The following is a 15,623-nucleotide window of genomic DNA, read 5'->3' on the forward strand; positions in this document are numbered from 1 at the left end:
ACATTGGGATAATAGCTGTCCCACTGAGCTACATTTACATTGTCCTCACAGGTGGCGCAGTGGTAGTGCTGCTGCTTTGCAGTAAGGAGACTGTGGAAGATTGTGGGTTCGCTTCCCGGTTCCTCCCTGTGTGGATAGCGCTTTGAGTACTGAGAATCGCGCTATATAAATGTAATGAATTATTATTATTATGTAGTCACGCTGTGCCAGATGACTGGAGCCAACATGTGTAGCAGGAACAAGTGGACAGCTCACGGCGTGTTACATTTCTAAACCAATCCAATGCCATATGAAGGCAGTGCGATTTTTGAACTGCAAAGACCTGTGGTGCTCTCATTAATTGGATCTTCTGATTACGATAAACTGCTATGTTTGTTAAAAATATGAATCGCAAAATGGGCATCCAAAGTAAAGGATGTTTGATGCCCCATCCAAAGGAGATGAAAAGGATTGCAAGCATGAGAGCGGCCACACGAAATACAGATTCCAGTAGTCAGTCTGCCCAACGACAGCAGTAGATACACAGATGAGACTGCACAGCAGCCACCAGCTCACAACACATCAAAATGAACAACTGAAGGAAGCTGGAAATGCAAAGATGCCAATGCAGACATTATGGTGTAATTAAGAGCTGGTTGTTGACATTCAAATGTAAATACAAATGGATGTTCTTTGATTTTTGTGACGGAGCTGAAGCTGCTGGCTCATCATACCTTTAAGAAGATGAATGACGCGCTCTTCAAAGTCAAAGGTTCAGTTGTAGTAAACGGTTTATAGACAAGTCTACTGTCCCACAGATTCCCACTTAAAATAAGTTGCTGATTCTTTACAACAGTTGTTTGCATCAGCCATTTATTGTCTTTGCAGCACTGTAGGCTGCTTATTAATCTTGGAAAGGATTCACTGATTTGGTTAATGTTTTAGGACTGCTAAGTAAAAGGTTTATCATTAAGGCTGGGAACGAATTCATGAGGACAGCAGCAGCTTACTCTGCCACGTGTTTATTAATGCCATTTGTCATCGGAGGTTTTCTTGAGCTCCTGCTAAACTGGCTGTAGGTACCGTTGAGCTGTAACCTATGTGCCTGTATTTGGTGACAGTGACCCGGAGCTACAGGGATTAGAAACTTGGCAGAATTATCATGTTATCTTAGCTTTTTTCTGTTTTATTTAAATATCAAAAGAGTATGCATAAAACTGAGCAGTGCTCTCAGAAATGTTCGCTTTTGTTAAAAACAGTTATTTATGTGCAGAGTTGTGTATACCACCAAACTGGGCTTCATTCTGTACATCTGCCTCTAAGTCTTGGCATGCTGGTACTTCTCCTGCTTATGTGTACTCACCTTTACAGAGAAAAATATTAATAATTAATGACAAGCCATTGACCTGAGAGAACTGCAGCAAGGCTGAGGGTGCTATGTACCGTATGGCACTGAGCACTTCTGTTTGGTTACCTGTTCTGTTTTGTGACTGGAGGTGTTCCTTTATATTTAATGAGCCTTTCTGCTATTGGCTAGGAGACCACTCCGCGGTGGCCTGACAGAGATGACGGTGGCTGGAGAAAGAAAACTGAAGGTGGGGACTCTGACTGGCGTCGGCCTGGCATGGAAAGGTATGGCATGAGCAGAGTTTTAGACCATTTTCATTGTTTTTTGACCAAAAAGGGATGCATTTTTAATTTATATTTAAAGTGCCTCTTGGTTTACACCTTGAGACAGCTGATACTTTCAAGTCAAAATGAAGGACACTTTTACTTTAGAAGGGTTTTTGGTTTATATCACCTGCTTGGTCTACGGTTTAGCATTCACATTTCTGTTGCACCCTCACAGTAAATAAATCTTGTGATTAAAGTTATTACACACAGCCAGGCAGTCTTTGTTTTTCCCCTGAACAGTAAGTTGCTGTAGTGCATATGCATTTGTGGTATTTTTGGGTTTATCATGAAAGAAAAGTTTTGAAAAACTCTAAATGCTTCTGCTGTATTTAAGGGCAATATTCACAGCTGCCCTTGATTCTTCATTTGCACCACCATGTCCTTATATTGATGCATCTCAAAAAAAAAAAAAAAGAATTTGGTTTTATACAGTCCTGTTGATACACAGGGTGCCCCGAAAATCTGTTCTTTTGAAATGATTAGGGATAGTGTTTTAGATATTTTTTTGTTAACACTACAATTACCAGAGCCTACGAAAAAACTCGTAGATCCGGCCCACCTTAAATCCGTTCACACCTCTCCGTCAGCGTCTTTTGTCCTGTAAATGTGCCGATAAAGGCAAGCAGCCTGCTATTCCATTCTGCCCACTGCCGCAAAATGTGCACAAAGTTCTCCCAGTTCAGGCTTTGATTGATTATCTTGGAGTGAAGTGCTGGAGTTTTAGAGTGGAAATAATAGCTTATTTGGAACAAATGCATTTCATGTGTGTGCCGTTTCTACAGTGATCTGTGTAAACACAATGTTAAAACAGAAACATTTTTCATATTTTAGTAGTAAACTGGGCTGACCCGCCTTTTAAGTTGACCACTTCTTAAGGCAATTCAATATGTAGATCAATTTGATATTTTACACAAACTCATTAATTTGGTTATATTGCATTTGAGCGGTATTACTTTAATACTCGTAGTTTCTGTTATTTTTGTGATGAAATGTAAACTTATTTTATATATTGAGGTCGCCCTTTTGAACCCCCCCTGATATTTACTACGCGGTGAGGCATTTGTACTCCATCAACATTAATTATTTCCAGAGACATAATTTTGTCTATTTTTCCAGCGCATCATGCACAAAAGCAAGGGAACGATGGGAGCACCAGAACTCTGCTCACATCATGTCGCTTCGTACCGCAAGCCTCAAGTAGTAAGTCTGTGATAAGCGGAATATCGCTACGCTTTCCACTCACGGGACGGAAGGACAATCCCGACCGCTTTTATATAGAAAGAAAGAAGAAGAAGATATCGCACAGTCTGGAGTAGAAAATCATCTTTTACCTGGAAAAACGAAACTACAAATCCTATCGTGCATTGCAAAATGGATGGAGCGTGTGTGAAACTCCGCGCCTGCGTAGCTCTCACGGGACAGAAGGACAATCCCGACCGCTTTTATATAGAAGGATGACAAAATGTAGGCATAAACTATAGAATGTGTGAAACCTGAAGTCCAAAGATTAAATAAACACTTTCACAGTTCAAGGACGATACAACAGCTTTTGTGGTGTGGCGCTAAGATTTGCTGACTTGTGATCAAGAGTCCCCGGTTTGATCCTGATGGCCTCCTAGATTTGTCGTTTTCAGTAGTGAGCTGCTCTTATTGTTCATATTATTATACAGTACACACATACACTTGGTTTGTGTCTGTAACGCATTGAGTACATTTATAGGACTTGTAAAAGTTACCTTTTTACCTGTCACTTTTTTTTTTTTTGTCACTCACGATCACCATACATACTCTCGCCCTCCCCACCCAGGGATCTGACGCTGTTAGTTTTTATTTGAAACTCGGAGTAACTGTAGATGTGAGTGGTGTTTTGAGGCAATGGATCTGGACATTCTCTGATCTGGAGGAATAAAAGCCGACACACAGACGCTGGTGAATCTGCCGCCTTCGTATCTCACCATCGCTTGATTTTTTTTTTTTTTATTCAGTTTTATTGAGTGTTCCTGCTCACGCTGAATTAGTATGCACCTTATGGTCCATGATGTCAAAAAAAAAAAGAGACGTAGGTTTATATGATATTTGGAATTTTTCATTTTATGGCCTCATAGTACATTTTGGAAAACATGTCGGCTTTTTTACAAAGAAGGCATTCATGTTAAATTAATTGATTTTCATTCAGTTGTGCCTTTCTGTATCAAATATTAAAATACAAATAAAAATATTCTGCCCTTTCAGTTGTCACAGAGCGGAATCATGTGCTTTGCTGGACTCATGTGAATGTAACCAAGTTGTGACTGTGTGTGTCACGTACGAGTGCAGTAAAAATTTGGCCAGAATTATTATCCGAAGCAGCTACTTTTATTAATTAAAAACATTTTGGAGTTAGCATCTCAAGTGTCTGCTGTTAATGCGGCCCTTGATAGTTAAAGGTTTACGGCCCGTCCCACCAATCAAAAGACAGTACTCGTTAGAACCCGCCCTCTTAACTTTAATGATTGACAGTGACAGTTTTCATTCCATGGCTTGTTTCATATTGCATGTACAGTATGTCACAAAAATTAAGAAATTAGCAACAAAAATGTTTCATGAGAGATTCAGTTTATTCTCACATTTCATATTATGTATTAATTGTCCCATTTTGCCGCACTTTTATTTACTTGAGTATTCAGTTATTTTTGCCCAGATTCTTCTTTTTCTTCCGGCTGCTTCTGTTAGGGTTCACCACAGCGGATCATCTTGTTCCATATCTTCCTGTCCTCGTCATCTTGCTCCTTCACACCTACCACCTGCATGTCCTCTCTCAGCACATCCATAAACCTCTTAGGCCTTCCTCTTCCCTGGCAGCTCAATCCTTAGCATCCTTCTCCCAACATACCCAGCATCTCTCCTCTGCACATGTCCAAATCGACGCAGTCTCGCCTCTCTGACTTTGTCCAGAATATTCTTTCATATTTGCAAGGGGAAGAAAAAAGTGTCACTTCATGTGCATTTCTCATCTGAGTGTTCTGTCCTTCTTGAGACTGAGATGAATGTTCAATCACCTCATTCTTTGGGAGCTCCTGCACTGATATTCTGCGACACGATGAGTATTTTTTCCTCAACTAGTTCCTGATATCACCTTAAGTGAAATGCAGGGGGTGACTAATTGCCAGATTGTTTAGATTGCAAGTTAAGTGTAGTAAGAGACCCCATGAGCAGTATAGAGCAGGGTCATTCTCAAAGCCACTTGATGTGAAGAACACTTGAGTAAAGAAAAAGAGCACCACACAAGTAACTTAAGTAAAAATCCCTTGGAAAATTCTTATCAGTTTATGAACTGCCATATTTTTCACTCCGTAAGATGCACCTAAAACAAGAATAAAGATATTCTGAACCAAATGGTGTACTAATATTATATATATTTAATAAAATATAGCAGAATAATATTTCAACCTTGTAAAATCAACAGCGGTATTAAAAACCATCATCACTGTCATTAACAAATGAGGAGAGACTTTAAGGTTCAAGCGCTCTAGTTTTCTGCAAACCCCAAGAACTCCTCATTGCTAGTGTCAGAATTTATGAAGCTCAGTTGCTCACAGTCACTTTGCAGCAGCGTGTGCCTATCATCACGCGGCATAACCTGTCCAAAGCCATCAGGGGACGAAGCACGTTTGGACCAATGCTCCCTAAAGTTATATCACCAGTCCAGTCCCATTTCTATTTGTAAGGCCACAAAGCCCTTCAGCTCATCTTTTGTTCTGGGTTTCCACAATTTCATTCATTACATTTATTTTCCATTGAAAAGCAAGAATGCGGTGCAAGCATAGCCCACAATTCAAAAAATTGCTCTGCGTACTTGTTTGTCTCGTCTGGCGATAGCTAAAAGGCACCCTCAGGATAGAACAGCCTGCAGTAGTCCAGCGGCTGGTAATTTGTCGAGTCCAACAGCAAGCCATGCTGTCTTGTGAAGTCTGGTAGCCAGTTTGGCTCCCACGGATCAATGTCTGAGTATTCCTCCCACATGAACCTTATCGTAGGTGCATCGGCTGCGTGAATGCGCTCAGCTGGGGCGGCGTCGGCTGGTGTCTGATCAGCTGATGCCAGTTCCTCACTCACTTGCTCTATCTCCTGATCACTGTCAATTAAATCAGATTGTAAAAAATTAGAGTTCGACTCCGCTGTAATTGTGCAAAACATCGTCTGCTGAGTATTTTCTTTTCTGCACTCGCATCGCTCCCTCGTGAGATGTCATCTTGCCTTCGTTTACATTTATTTACATTTCGTAACTCCCGCACACACAAAGATTAGATGCCGTGTCAATGAGTAACATTCCTCCAAGCAGAAAAGGAAAGCCTGTAACGTAACGGTCGCCATTAACAGCTGATTGTCACCCTCTACCCCTGGATGCCAGCTTTTGTCAGGTAATACACATCACGGTCTGTGACGCAATATTTGCTCCATAAGAAAAATACGGTAATTAATGTCAAGACGATGGGTCCCCCAGTGCTTTTACTTACCCCAGTGTTCCCCAGTGATCAGGAGTACTGGCTGGCCTGCCCGCCCACACACTGTTAGGTAGAATGCCCAGAGGGGACTGGGCGGTATCATGGTCTGGAATCCCTACAGATTTTATTTTTTCTCCAGCCGTCTGGAGTTTTTGTTTTTCTGTCCCCTGGCCATTGAACCTTACTCTTATTCGATGTTAATGTTGATTTATTTTTTTATAATTATGTCTTTCATTTTTCTATTCTTTAATATGTAAAGCACTTTGAGCTACTGTTTGTATGAAAATGTGCTATAAAAATAAATGTTGTTGTTGTTTTCCCTCATTGCTTGTGTGGTAGGTGCAGACACCCATGACACGTTGTAGTCAAGTCCTGGAAAACACTTTTCTTCTACACGTTTTAACATGGAACTTACTGAAATGTTTGCATTAATGTGTTCGTTTATGTGATTACATTTACAGAAATGTTCACTCCTGGAGTTCTGTGTATTTTTTTTTCTTTTCCTATAATACTTTGAAAGAATTCAACATGATTTTGTGAAGGCTGTATAGTTTTAGTTTGAATATTTATTCAATTTATTTGTGTGTTTTGTTTCTGTTCACATTAAAAAGCTCCAACTAATTAGTATTTTTACTTGTGTTTGCTTAGTAAAGAATGGCGACAAGATGGTGGTGAAGAAGAAAAGCCAATCCAAGATGAAGACCAGGATGCAGGTCTTAAGCGTAGTGCTGATGAAAAACTACCAAAACGAGGCTTTGATGAGGACCGTGGCCCCAGACGAGGCTTTGATGAGGACCGTCCACCAAGGCGGGGCTTTGACGAAGACCGCGGCCCTAGGAGAGGCTTTGATGAAGACCGTACACCGAGGCGGGGCTTCGATGATGACCGCGGCCCCAGGAGAGCCTTCGACGACGACCGCGGCCCCAGGAGAGCCTTTGACGACGACCGCGGCCCCAGGAGAGCCTTTGACGATGACCGCGGCCCGAGACGGGGCTTTGATGATGACCGTGGCCCCAGGAGAGGCTTTGATGAAGACCGTACGCCGAGACGGGGCTTTGACGAAGACCGCGGCCCCAGGAGAGGCTTTGACGAAGACTCCGGCACAAGAAGGGGTGAGGAGGATGAGAAAGGATCTAGACGTGGGGAAGATTCCAGAGCAAGTCCTTGGAAACCACTTGGTAAACCAGGTATGGTAAAAATAAGCAACTTTTTCCCCATATTCTAATTTTTTTTCTCATTTGTTTTATTTTCTTTAAATTTGACACCGAGTTCAGACTAATATACCAATCTTAACTGTAATTTAGTCTGCTCATCAGCCTGTTGTATTCTATCTTTTTGTAACTGTGGTGATCTTATTAATGAGGTGATTATCAACGTGACATAAATCAAGAGAAGGTTAACTTCAGGGCTAATCTTTGCTTTACTTGACAAACCACCTTGATTCTCTGTAGGGGATTAATTGCCATGTGAAATTAACATAAAATGTGCATGTGAGGGGTCTCGATGAAATTCATTTAAGTTTAGCCTGTTTGTACTCCTGGTAGTGGAGTCTACCTGGATGGCAGTCCTCCCTTCCACAGGGCACAACTTGCCAAATTGTATCCTCAAACAGTTAATCAGCACATCAAAACCTGAAATTCTGGAATTTCACATGGAAGAATTGAGGCATATCCCTTATAGTACCTTTGGATGTAACACACTGTGATTGGCCAATTTGTGACAGTCTTTGTGTTTATGTTGGGAGAGGACAACGTCTTTAAAAGTATACTAGCTGTACCCGGCGGACAGACTTTACAAATCAATAGATGTTGGCACTCAATCTCTGGCAATCAGCAGCTACCCTCTAAAACACGTAGCTCTGATCTCTCTCTCTCTCTCTCTCTCTCTCTCTCTCACAAAAACGTCAAACGGTACTCCTTTACAATCTCTAGATGATAATGTCTGTTGAGCAAACAGGTATCACTAGTTAAGCAGAGGTGAGGAGCACTCCAACACGTGGCGAGACGTACACCATCTCGAACAGAGGCTGACGAATGAACGAGGAAGGCCCCGCCCCCTGCTCGTGGCCCACAGCTACTCTTGGATTTGCATAAATTAATGGGTACGGCTAGTGAACTCTGGTTCTTAGCACAATGAGAAAAGTCGCAAAATCAACCGGAAAGTTGAAGGAAATTATAGATCTAAATCCGTTAAGTAATTCTCTCATGAAAAGCAGACAGACCTACAGACAGAATGCACCTCGACCACAAAATTTTTAAATCTGTGACAGAAGTGAAAGGGTCTGGAGAAGCCATGGAGAACATTATGCTGCCTGTAACATCATCAGCATGAGCAGTTTGGTGGTGGGTTAATGATTGTCTAGGGAGGCATATCCGTGGAGGGTCACACAGACCGCTACAGGCTTGACAAAGGCACCTTGGCTGCCATTAGGTATCAGGATGAAATCCTTGGACCCATTGTCAGACCCTATGCTGGTACAGTGGCTCCTGGTGCACGACAATTCCTGGCCTCATGTGGTGAGAGTATGCAGGCAGTTCCTGGAGGATGTAGGAATTGATACCATTGACTGGCCACCACACTTTCCTGACCTAAATCCAATAGACCACCTCTGGGACATTATGTTTTGGTCCATCCAATGCCACCAGGTTGCACCTCAGACTGTCCAGGAGCTCAGTGATGCCCTGGTCCAGATCTGGGAGGAGATCCCCCACAACACCATCTGTCATCTCATTAGAAGCATGCACCGATGTTGTCAGGCATGTATACAAGAACACAGGGGCCATACAAAGTGCTGCGTACAATTTGAGTTGCTGCAATTCAATTTGGGCAAAATGGACTAGCCTGCCACATCATTTTTTCACTCTGATTTTTGGGGCGTCTTTGAATTCAGGGCTCTGTAGGTTGATCATTTTCATTTTCATCAAACGATGTGGCATCCTTTCGTTCCTAACACATTACCCAGTCTATATCAGTATAGATATCCAGGAGGATTTCTTATTCTCATTGAGATCTGATGTGTTTTCAAAGTGTTCCTTTCATTTTTTGAGCAGTTTTTATAGTAATCCCTCGCTTCAACACTTGCGGCTTCACTCTTGCGTATTTTATATGTAAGCGTAATACAAAAAATCACAGATTTTTTGCTGCTTCGCGGATTTCTGGACAGTGGGTCTTTTTATTTCTGGTACAGACTTCCTCAGGGAAAGGGCGCTATTGGCGGATGGCTGAGAAGCTACCCAGTCAGAGCACATGGTTAAGTTCCTGGGTGCTGATTGGCTCAGCGATGGAGCACAGAATTCAATTCCGCTTTGCGTTAACCAAGACATCTTATCTTGCTCATTCAGCATCAACGTGTTTCGTTACACTGCAAGTGGGCAGTGAGAGTGGAGATAAAGACGCTACATAGATTGTATACAACAGGCAAAAATAGCGACCACTTGATGACAGTATTAGCTATTATGAATGAAAGCATGAATTAATCAACAGAAATAACCGCAATCGACATTTTAAACTTAACGATTTATTTAACAAAAAAAAAAGAAAAACGCCTAGCATGCAGAAAGCCGGCGCTTGCAGGCAGGCAGAGTGGCGAAGGTTAAAAAGGAAAAAAAAAAAATAATCACTTTCTCCCCAGCGGTGAATCGAACTCTGGTCTCGGAGGCACGTGGGCCTGCTGCGCTCTGAGACAGCAAATCTTTCCGCTACGGCACAGAAGCTGTTGTATTGTTCTTGAACCTTTTGTGAACGTGTGTATTTGATTTTTGGACTTCAGGCTTCACACATTCTATAGTTTATGCCTACATTTTGTATCATTTATTATTAAAATATGAAAAAGTTTCTGTTTTATCAATGCGTTTGCACAGATTACTGTAGAAACGGAGCATACATGAAATGCATGTGTTCCAAATAACGATCTATTAGTTCCACTCTAAAACTCCAGCAGTTCATTCCCAGATAATCAAACAAGGCACGAGCTAGGAGAAGCTTGTGAACGTTCTGTAACGGGGCTTGGGGTGGATTGGTTGAATAGCCAGTCTGCTTGCTGCTCGTCTTAATCGGCACATTTAGAAGACAAAAGATGCTGGCGGAGAGGTGTGAACGGTTTTATGGTGGGCCAGATTTGCGAGTTTTTTCGTAGATCTGCTAATTCTAGTGTTAAGGACAGATGTGGGGTGGCCACCAGATTTAAGTCCATGTGACCTTTTTCTTTGGGGTTACCTAAAGGAAAAGGCTTTCAAACATCGTCCTTGATCTCTTGAGGATTTTGAAGGAAAGGAACAGACAGGAAATCAATGTCATTCTGCCTGAGATGACCCAGAGAGTGATGGAGAACGTCCTGGAACATCTTCAGCAAAGAAATGTATTGCCATCAACGGCCACCATTTGTCTGATGTGATTTTTAAAACCCATTTTAAACAAAACTGTTTTTATGTACTTTTCAGAAATATATATAATTTGTTTTTATACCCCTTCAAAATGTGGGAGATCTTTATGCCTCATGCTATATTTCTGTAAAGCGACAACATTTAGCATTCAGTGCGTGGGTGTCATGAACCATCAAGCCTTCCCTGAAATGAGACTTCCTCCCATAATATTAATGATCAGAGCAAGTTTACTTTAAAATGAGTTCATCAAGATCATAAGAAACACAGTTGGAAGCTTGTTAAGGGTAAATTTCGCACAAACATGACAGCTTTTGTCTTCACGCAGACACATGGAATAAGTAGGGCGGGAGACAGCAGGAAATTAGGGACCTTTAAAACTCGATATGGTGTTACTTTAGATCAGTTAAGTGCAAATGACCGGCGAACTTTTTTGGGCTAAATGGCCTGTTCTTGTCCAGATTGTTCTAATGTTCTAAAAAGTTCCTACTCACAAACAAATTTCAAAGGGCACCCATGAAAATTCAAGCTATTGTGGTGCTTCCTTGTGTAGCGTTATGGTCTGAGAGGCTGGGACCTTTTGTTGTTAAAATTGTAACGAGTTACCGTCTGCTCATTAAGAAGTCCTTTTGTAACGGCTGCTACATATTTTATGTGCTTTGTTTCTGCCCCTTGTTACCCTTCGAGTTTATGTCCTAGGGATTGAGTATTTTAAGGATATCTCTTTAAGGAGAACAGGAAGCCAAACCACACCTGTGAGCCCTTGCATAAACGCTGTGGTGTGTGTCGTAAGCGGAAGATCCTACTGAAAAAAGGACAAGGAGGCACGCATTTTGATAAAGGAGAGGAGAAACGGCTGGGAAAGAAGATTAGAAAGGGAGTGATCCGTAAGGCACGAAATGCTCCGTATCTAGATCGCTTCGTGTGCGCGCAAAAAACGACTGCTGGCTGACCAAGGGAGGACATTGGTGTGCACGCCGTTGCCTTTTATTTGTGATGCTTCCATTGAGGGACGTTAACGCCATTACACCTGGGTGAGACGGACCGGTGAGAATGCACACTTTATATCGGTAGAGGGCAAACGTGACAGTGGTATATTTGAGCAGGGTGCTGGATTTAATAGCAAGACACCGAGCCCAGCTGGATCCAAAGCCAAAAAAAGGTTTGATCTAAAAGGCACTGGGGAATGCGTATGGGGTGCGTGTTTGATTTATTTATTTATATATATATATATATATATATATTTTTTTTTTTGGTCTCATTTCCTTTTCTGCTTTGATGTTTTTCTGGGTAGTGCATTATAAAGGGTGGGTTCGGGGTTTGGTCATATTAGTTAGTATCAGTTTTGTGGAATAGGTCTATAGTTTGGTTGGGTTTTCATAATACGCTATATACTCTTGTTTGTTTAATCAACATAATTGGTCTGGTGGTTATTTTTCACAATACATAAAGGACACCTCCATCAAAGGAAATCAAATTAGGGCTACGGTTCTGTCTGTTTCCATACCTGATATAATTAGTCTCTTACTAAGAGTAGGAGGCTCTCGTGTGTGTTGGGCTCCTCATCTTAGGTTTGGAGGAACTCGCTGCACTTTAGCGTCATCACTTAAAATGTATGTCCGTATAACTTAGTTTACAGTGCCGCTATCTTCAGTCTTGGATGACCCGTTTGCAGATTATAAGGACCTTTCAGCAGGATTGCTAGAGCCTCACCATTTCAGAATTTAGAGAGCTTGGATTTTCTTTCCTAGCTAAGATTCTGGAAGCTCCGTTCTGCACTCTTTGTAACTCGTTGTCTTTTTTTGGGTGGTCCTGAGAGGAGTGCGTTACAGTAATCTAGTCGACTGAAAGCAGAAGCTTGAACTCATGTCTCAGCATCTTGCAGTGTTATAAGAGGTCTAACTTTTGCTAAATTAAGTGAAAAAATGCTGGCCTAGTAATCTGATTAATATGTGATTTAAAATTGAGGCCAGAGTCAATAGTTACCCCTAAATTCTTTACCGGTGTCTTAATGGATCAAATTTATTTTTAATACCCTCATTATATACATTTTTGCCAATCACTAAAATTTCTGTTTTCTCCTTATTTGAGAAAATTCCTACTTATCCAAACATAAGAAAGACTTTGGGGTCAGTGAGACAAGAGAGTCGGGGTCATCCGGCGCTATTGATGAATACAATTGTGTGTCTTAGCATAGCTGTGGTGGATCACGTTATGCCTTGAGATGACCTAATGCCTGGGTACAGTAACTTCAGCCATTTGCTTTCTGGTTGGTATCGCATACCGCAGTTTCACAACCTTTTATCATTTGTCGAAACCCTCATTTTCAACAACAGTGTAAGGTCTCATGTCTTCACAGATAAAAACTGCTATAGATTCTGATATTTGTTTGGATGTGTGACAAGTTAAATGGAAGCTTGGAAGTACCCGCTCTCTCCAGTGCAGAGTGTTTAGGCTCTCCTTGTTTGGATGTCAACTAAGGTTACGTCTCTGGGATAAGTTGTTTCTCCGATTTAAGTGCTGTTATAACACAAAAACTTTGAGCTGCACAGATTACCTTTGCTTTTATCAACTTGTGGTTCTTCACATTGTTTAAATCCATAATAAGTGCGCACATCTAATTTAAGTGTCGAAGGTGCCAATTCCAGTTGAGGAGCACACACCATTTTGGGCGAGGTAGTAAAGTGCTTTTTCTGTACAATGAATTTTTAGAAACCCTGCCAGTAGTCATTTCCTGTGTGCTTTAAACACTGTGTGGGGTGGGGGGAGGTAAATGTGGTTGGTTATTGCCTGAAGACCACCATATGAGATAGTAAAAGACTACTCCTTTATTTAGAGACAAAGTGACTTACGTTAACATTTACGTGTTTGGTTCAGGCTCTGTAACATGCTGTAGAGTTCTGCCTTGGATGGCTCAGCGTAGCCTGTGCTTGTTGTTCCCACAGGTCTTCTGTGTCGAGTCCACATAGTTGTCTCTTCTAGCCGGGCTCCTTACGGCTACAGAGTAGATCGTGATAAGAGCATACAACGATTGCCAGGGATTTTAAAGCTGGCTAAACATTGCATTGTGCTTTTTGTTTTCTTTCATGCAGGTGGCTGGCGAGAGCGAGAAAAGGCTCGTGAAGAAAGCTGGGGTCCCCCACGTGACATGGGCGGCTCAGAAGATGCGGACCGCAGTCAAGGAGGAGAAGAGGATGAAGACAATGATCGTTTCAGAGAGCGGCGGGCACCAAGGTGAGAGCCCAGTGGAGTTGTTCAGATTTAAGTTTAATTTACTGTGGTATTTCATGTTGTAATTCTACCAATTCAGTTATTGTGGCTTTGTTTTCCAGTCCCACTTTGGGTGGCGCTTGTGTCGGCGCCTGAGGCCACCGGTTTTTCAGTCCTTTATACCTTCAGCTCTTTGCTTAACTGGCTGGACTTTTTTTTTTTTTCATTATTTCCTACTCTTAACCTGCATTAAAAAAAAACAGGTTTACATTCATAAGAAATTTACAATTGTTTGTATTTTTTCTATATTTTAAAATTATGAAAACTCTCATTGCTTTCTACGAAGTTATAAAAGACAAGGTGTATGTAATATAAATATGTATGTAAGTGAGGGCTGGCCTCGGTACGGTAGGCTGGTGCAGGAAAGGCGGGTGAGATAAAAGTCTGAAAGGCAGTAGATGCCATGAGATGTCTGGCCGCGGGAGGTGCCCTTCCAGGTGGTAGAGAAGTAGGAAATCACTCCAGACGTAGCCTGTGCTCAGAAAGGACTTGAATTCCTATTGCTGTGGTCTGCAAACAAAGTGAAATACATACGCTAAGTCACAACGTTAGGGTGACTCCAGATCTAATTATGCAATTTTCATTACGCTATATATAACTTATTAAGTTTATTACATAGAAAATCTCCCGAAAAATCCCAGACCATCGAGAAGTGTGCGACCTGATGACATGAAGAATCGTCTTCGTGCCGAACTGGAATCGTCCCTGCATAAATCAAAGTCATCCAGACAATCTGGATCTGCATTAGATCTGGACCACCCTGTAGACATTTTAACTACTCTGCTTCAACCTCTTTATATTAAATTATCTACAACAGGAGTGGCGAACTCCAGGCCTCAAGTGCCATAGTGGCTGCAGGTTTTCGTTCTTACCATCTTCTTAATTAGTGACCAGTTTTTGCTGCTGATTACTTCTTTTAATTCACTTGGCTCAGGCCCCATAGTTGTCTTTTTCTTTAATTAGCAGCCAAACAATAATGAGACACAAAACAAGCCACCACATGACCAGCTCACCTGTGCCCATCGCACAGTATATGAAATTAAAGAGAGGTGAGGGTCTTGGTCAGGTTGATCTCTTCTTCTTCTTCTTCTTTCAGCTGCTCCCATTAGGGGGTTGCCACAGCAGATCATCTAAACAAATGTGGTCCGCATGTTGATTTGGCAAAATTTTTCACCGGATGCCCTTCCTGATATAACCCTCCCCATTTATCTGGGCTTGGGACCGGCAAGAAGAAACACACTGGTTTGTGCATCCCCTGTGGCTGCGTTGTAAGGCTGATCTCTCAGGTCACCAAAACATTTTGACATTGGTGCTCTTAGAAAGAACAGAAAAACAACAATTTTGGAAATGTCTGCTGTGGCAGAATGAGAGCAGCAACAAGCCATGGAATTAAATAACGGGTTTAATTAACAGCAAGAGTGGGCTTCTCTTTAAGAAAGTGACTGGAGTGAAATTGGTTGGAGTTTGAAGCCCCAGTTTAGCTGGTCATCTGTTAGGTCATCTCATATCTCATTTCTGCTTGGCCGTCATTTAATGAAGAAAGGAGTCAATTCAGAGGGCTTAAACTCTTCTAACAGTGCTATTAAAGTGATGGGGAAAAAGTTAATTAGCTGTGAAAACTGATTAGGAAAGGGGTGAGAATGAGAACCTGCGGCCCTATAGGCATGGATTTCGCCACCCCTGATCTAGAATAAACTTACTTTTCCACAAGGAAGCACAGCATTAATGGCTCAGGTTGCAATGGAAAAGGACAAACACTTCTTACAACGTGCAGTAAGTAAAATGGAAAAATAACAAATCATAAATTTTCACATGGAAGTATGTAAGAAAAAAAGTT

The 15,623-nt window shown here is 41.7% G+C and overlaps 1 protein-coding gene across 1 annotated transcript in view; it reads left to right on the forward strand.

The window, feature by feature from the left end:
• eif3s10 (eukaryotic translation initiation factor 3, subunit 10 (theta)) overlaps positions 1-15,623 on the forward strand; it is a 74,198-nt gene that overhangs the window by 48,386 nt on the left and 10,189 nt on the right. The window contains exons 18-20 of the mRNA XM_039743745.1: positions 1,517-1,611; positions 6,786-7,324; positions 13,609-13,750. Of these exons, the coding sequence (XP_039599679.1) occupies positions 1,517-1,611; positions 6,786-7,324; positions 13,609-13,750 (776 nt within the window). The remainder of the gene's footprint in view (positions 1-1,516; positions 1,612-6,785; positions 7,325-13,608; positions 13,751-15,623) is intronic.

This window comes from Polypterus senegalus, chromosome 1 (assembly GCF_016835505.1).
Source record: "Polypterus senegalus isolate Bchr_013 chromosome 1, ASM1683550v1, whole genome shotgun sequence".
In the NCBI taxonomy this organism is placed as follows: Eukaryota; Metazoa; Chordata; class Cladistia; order Polypteriformes; family Polypteridae; genus Polypterus; species Polypterus senegalus.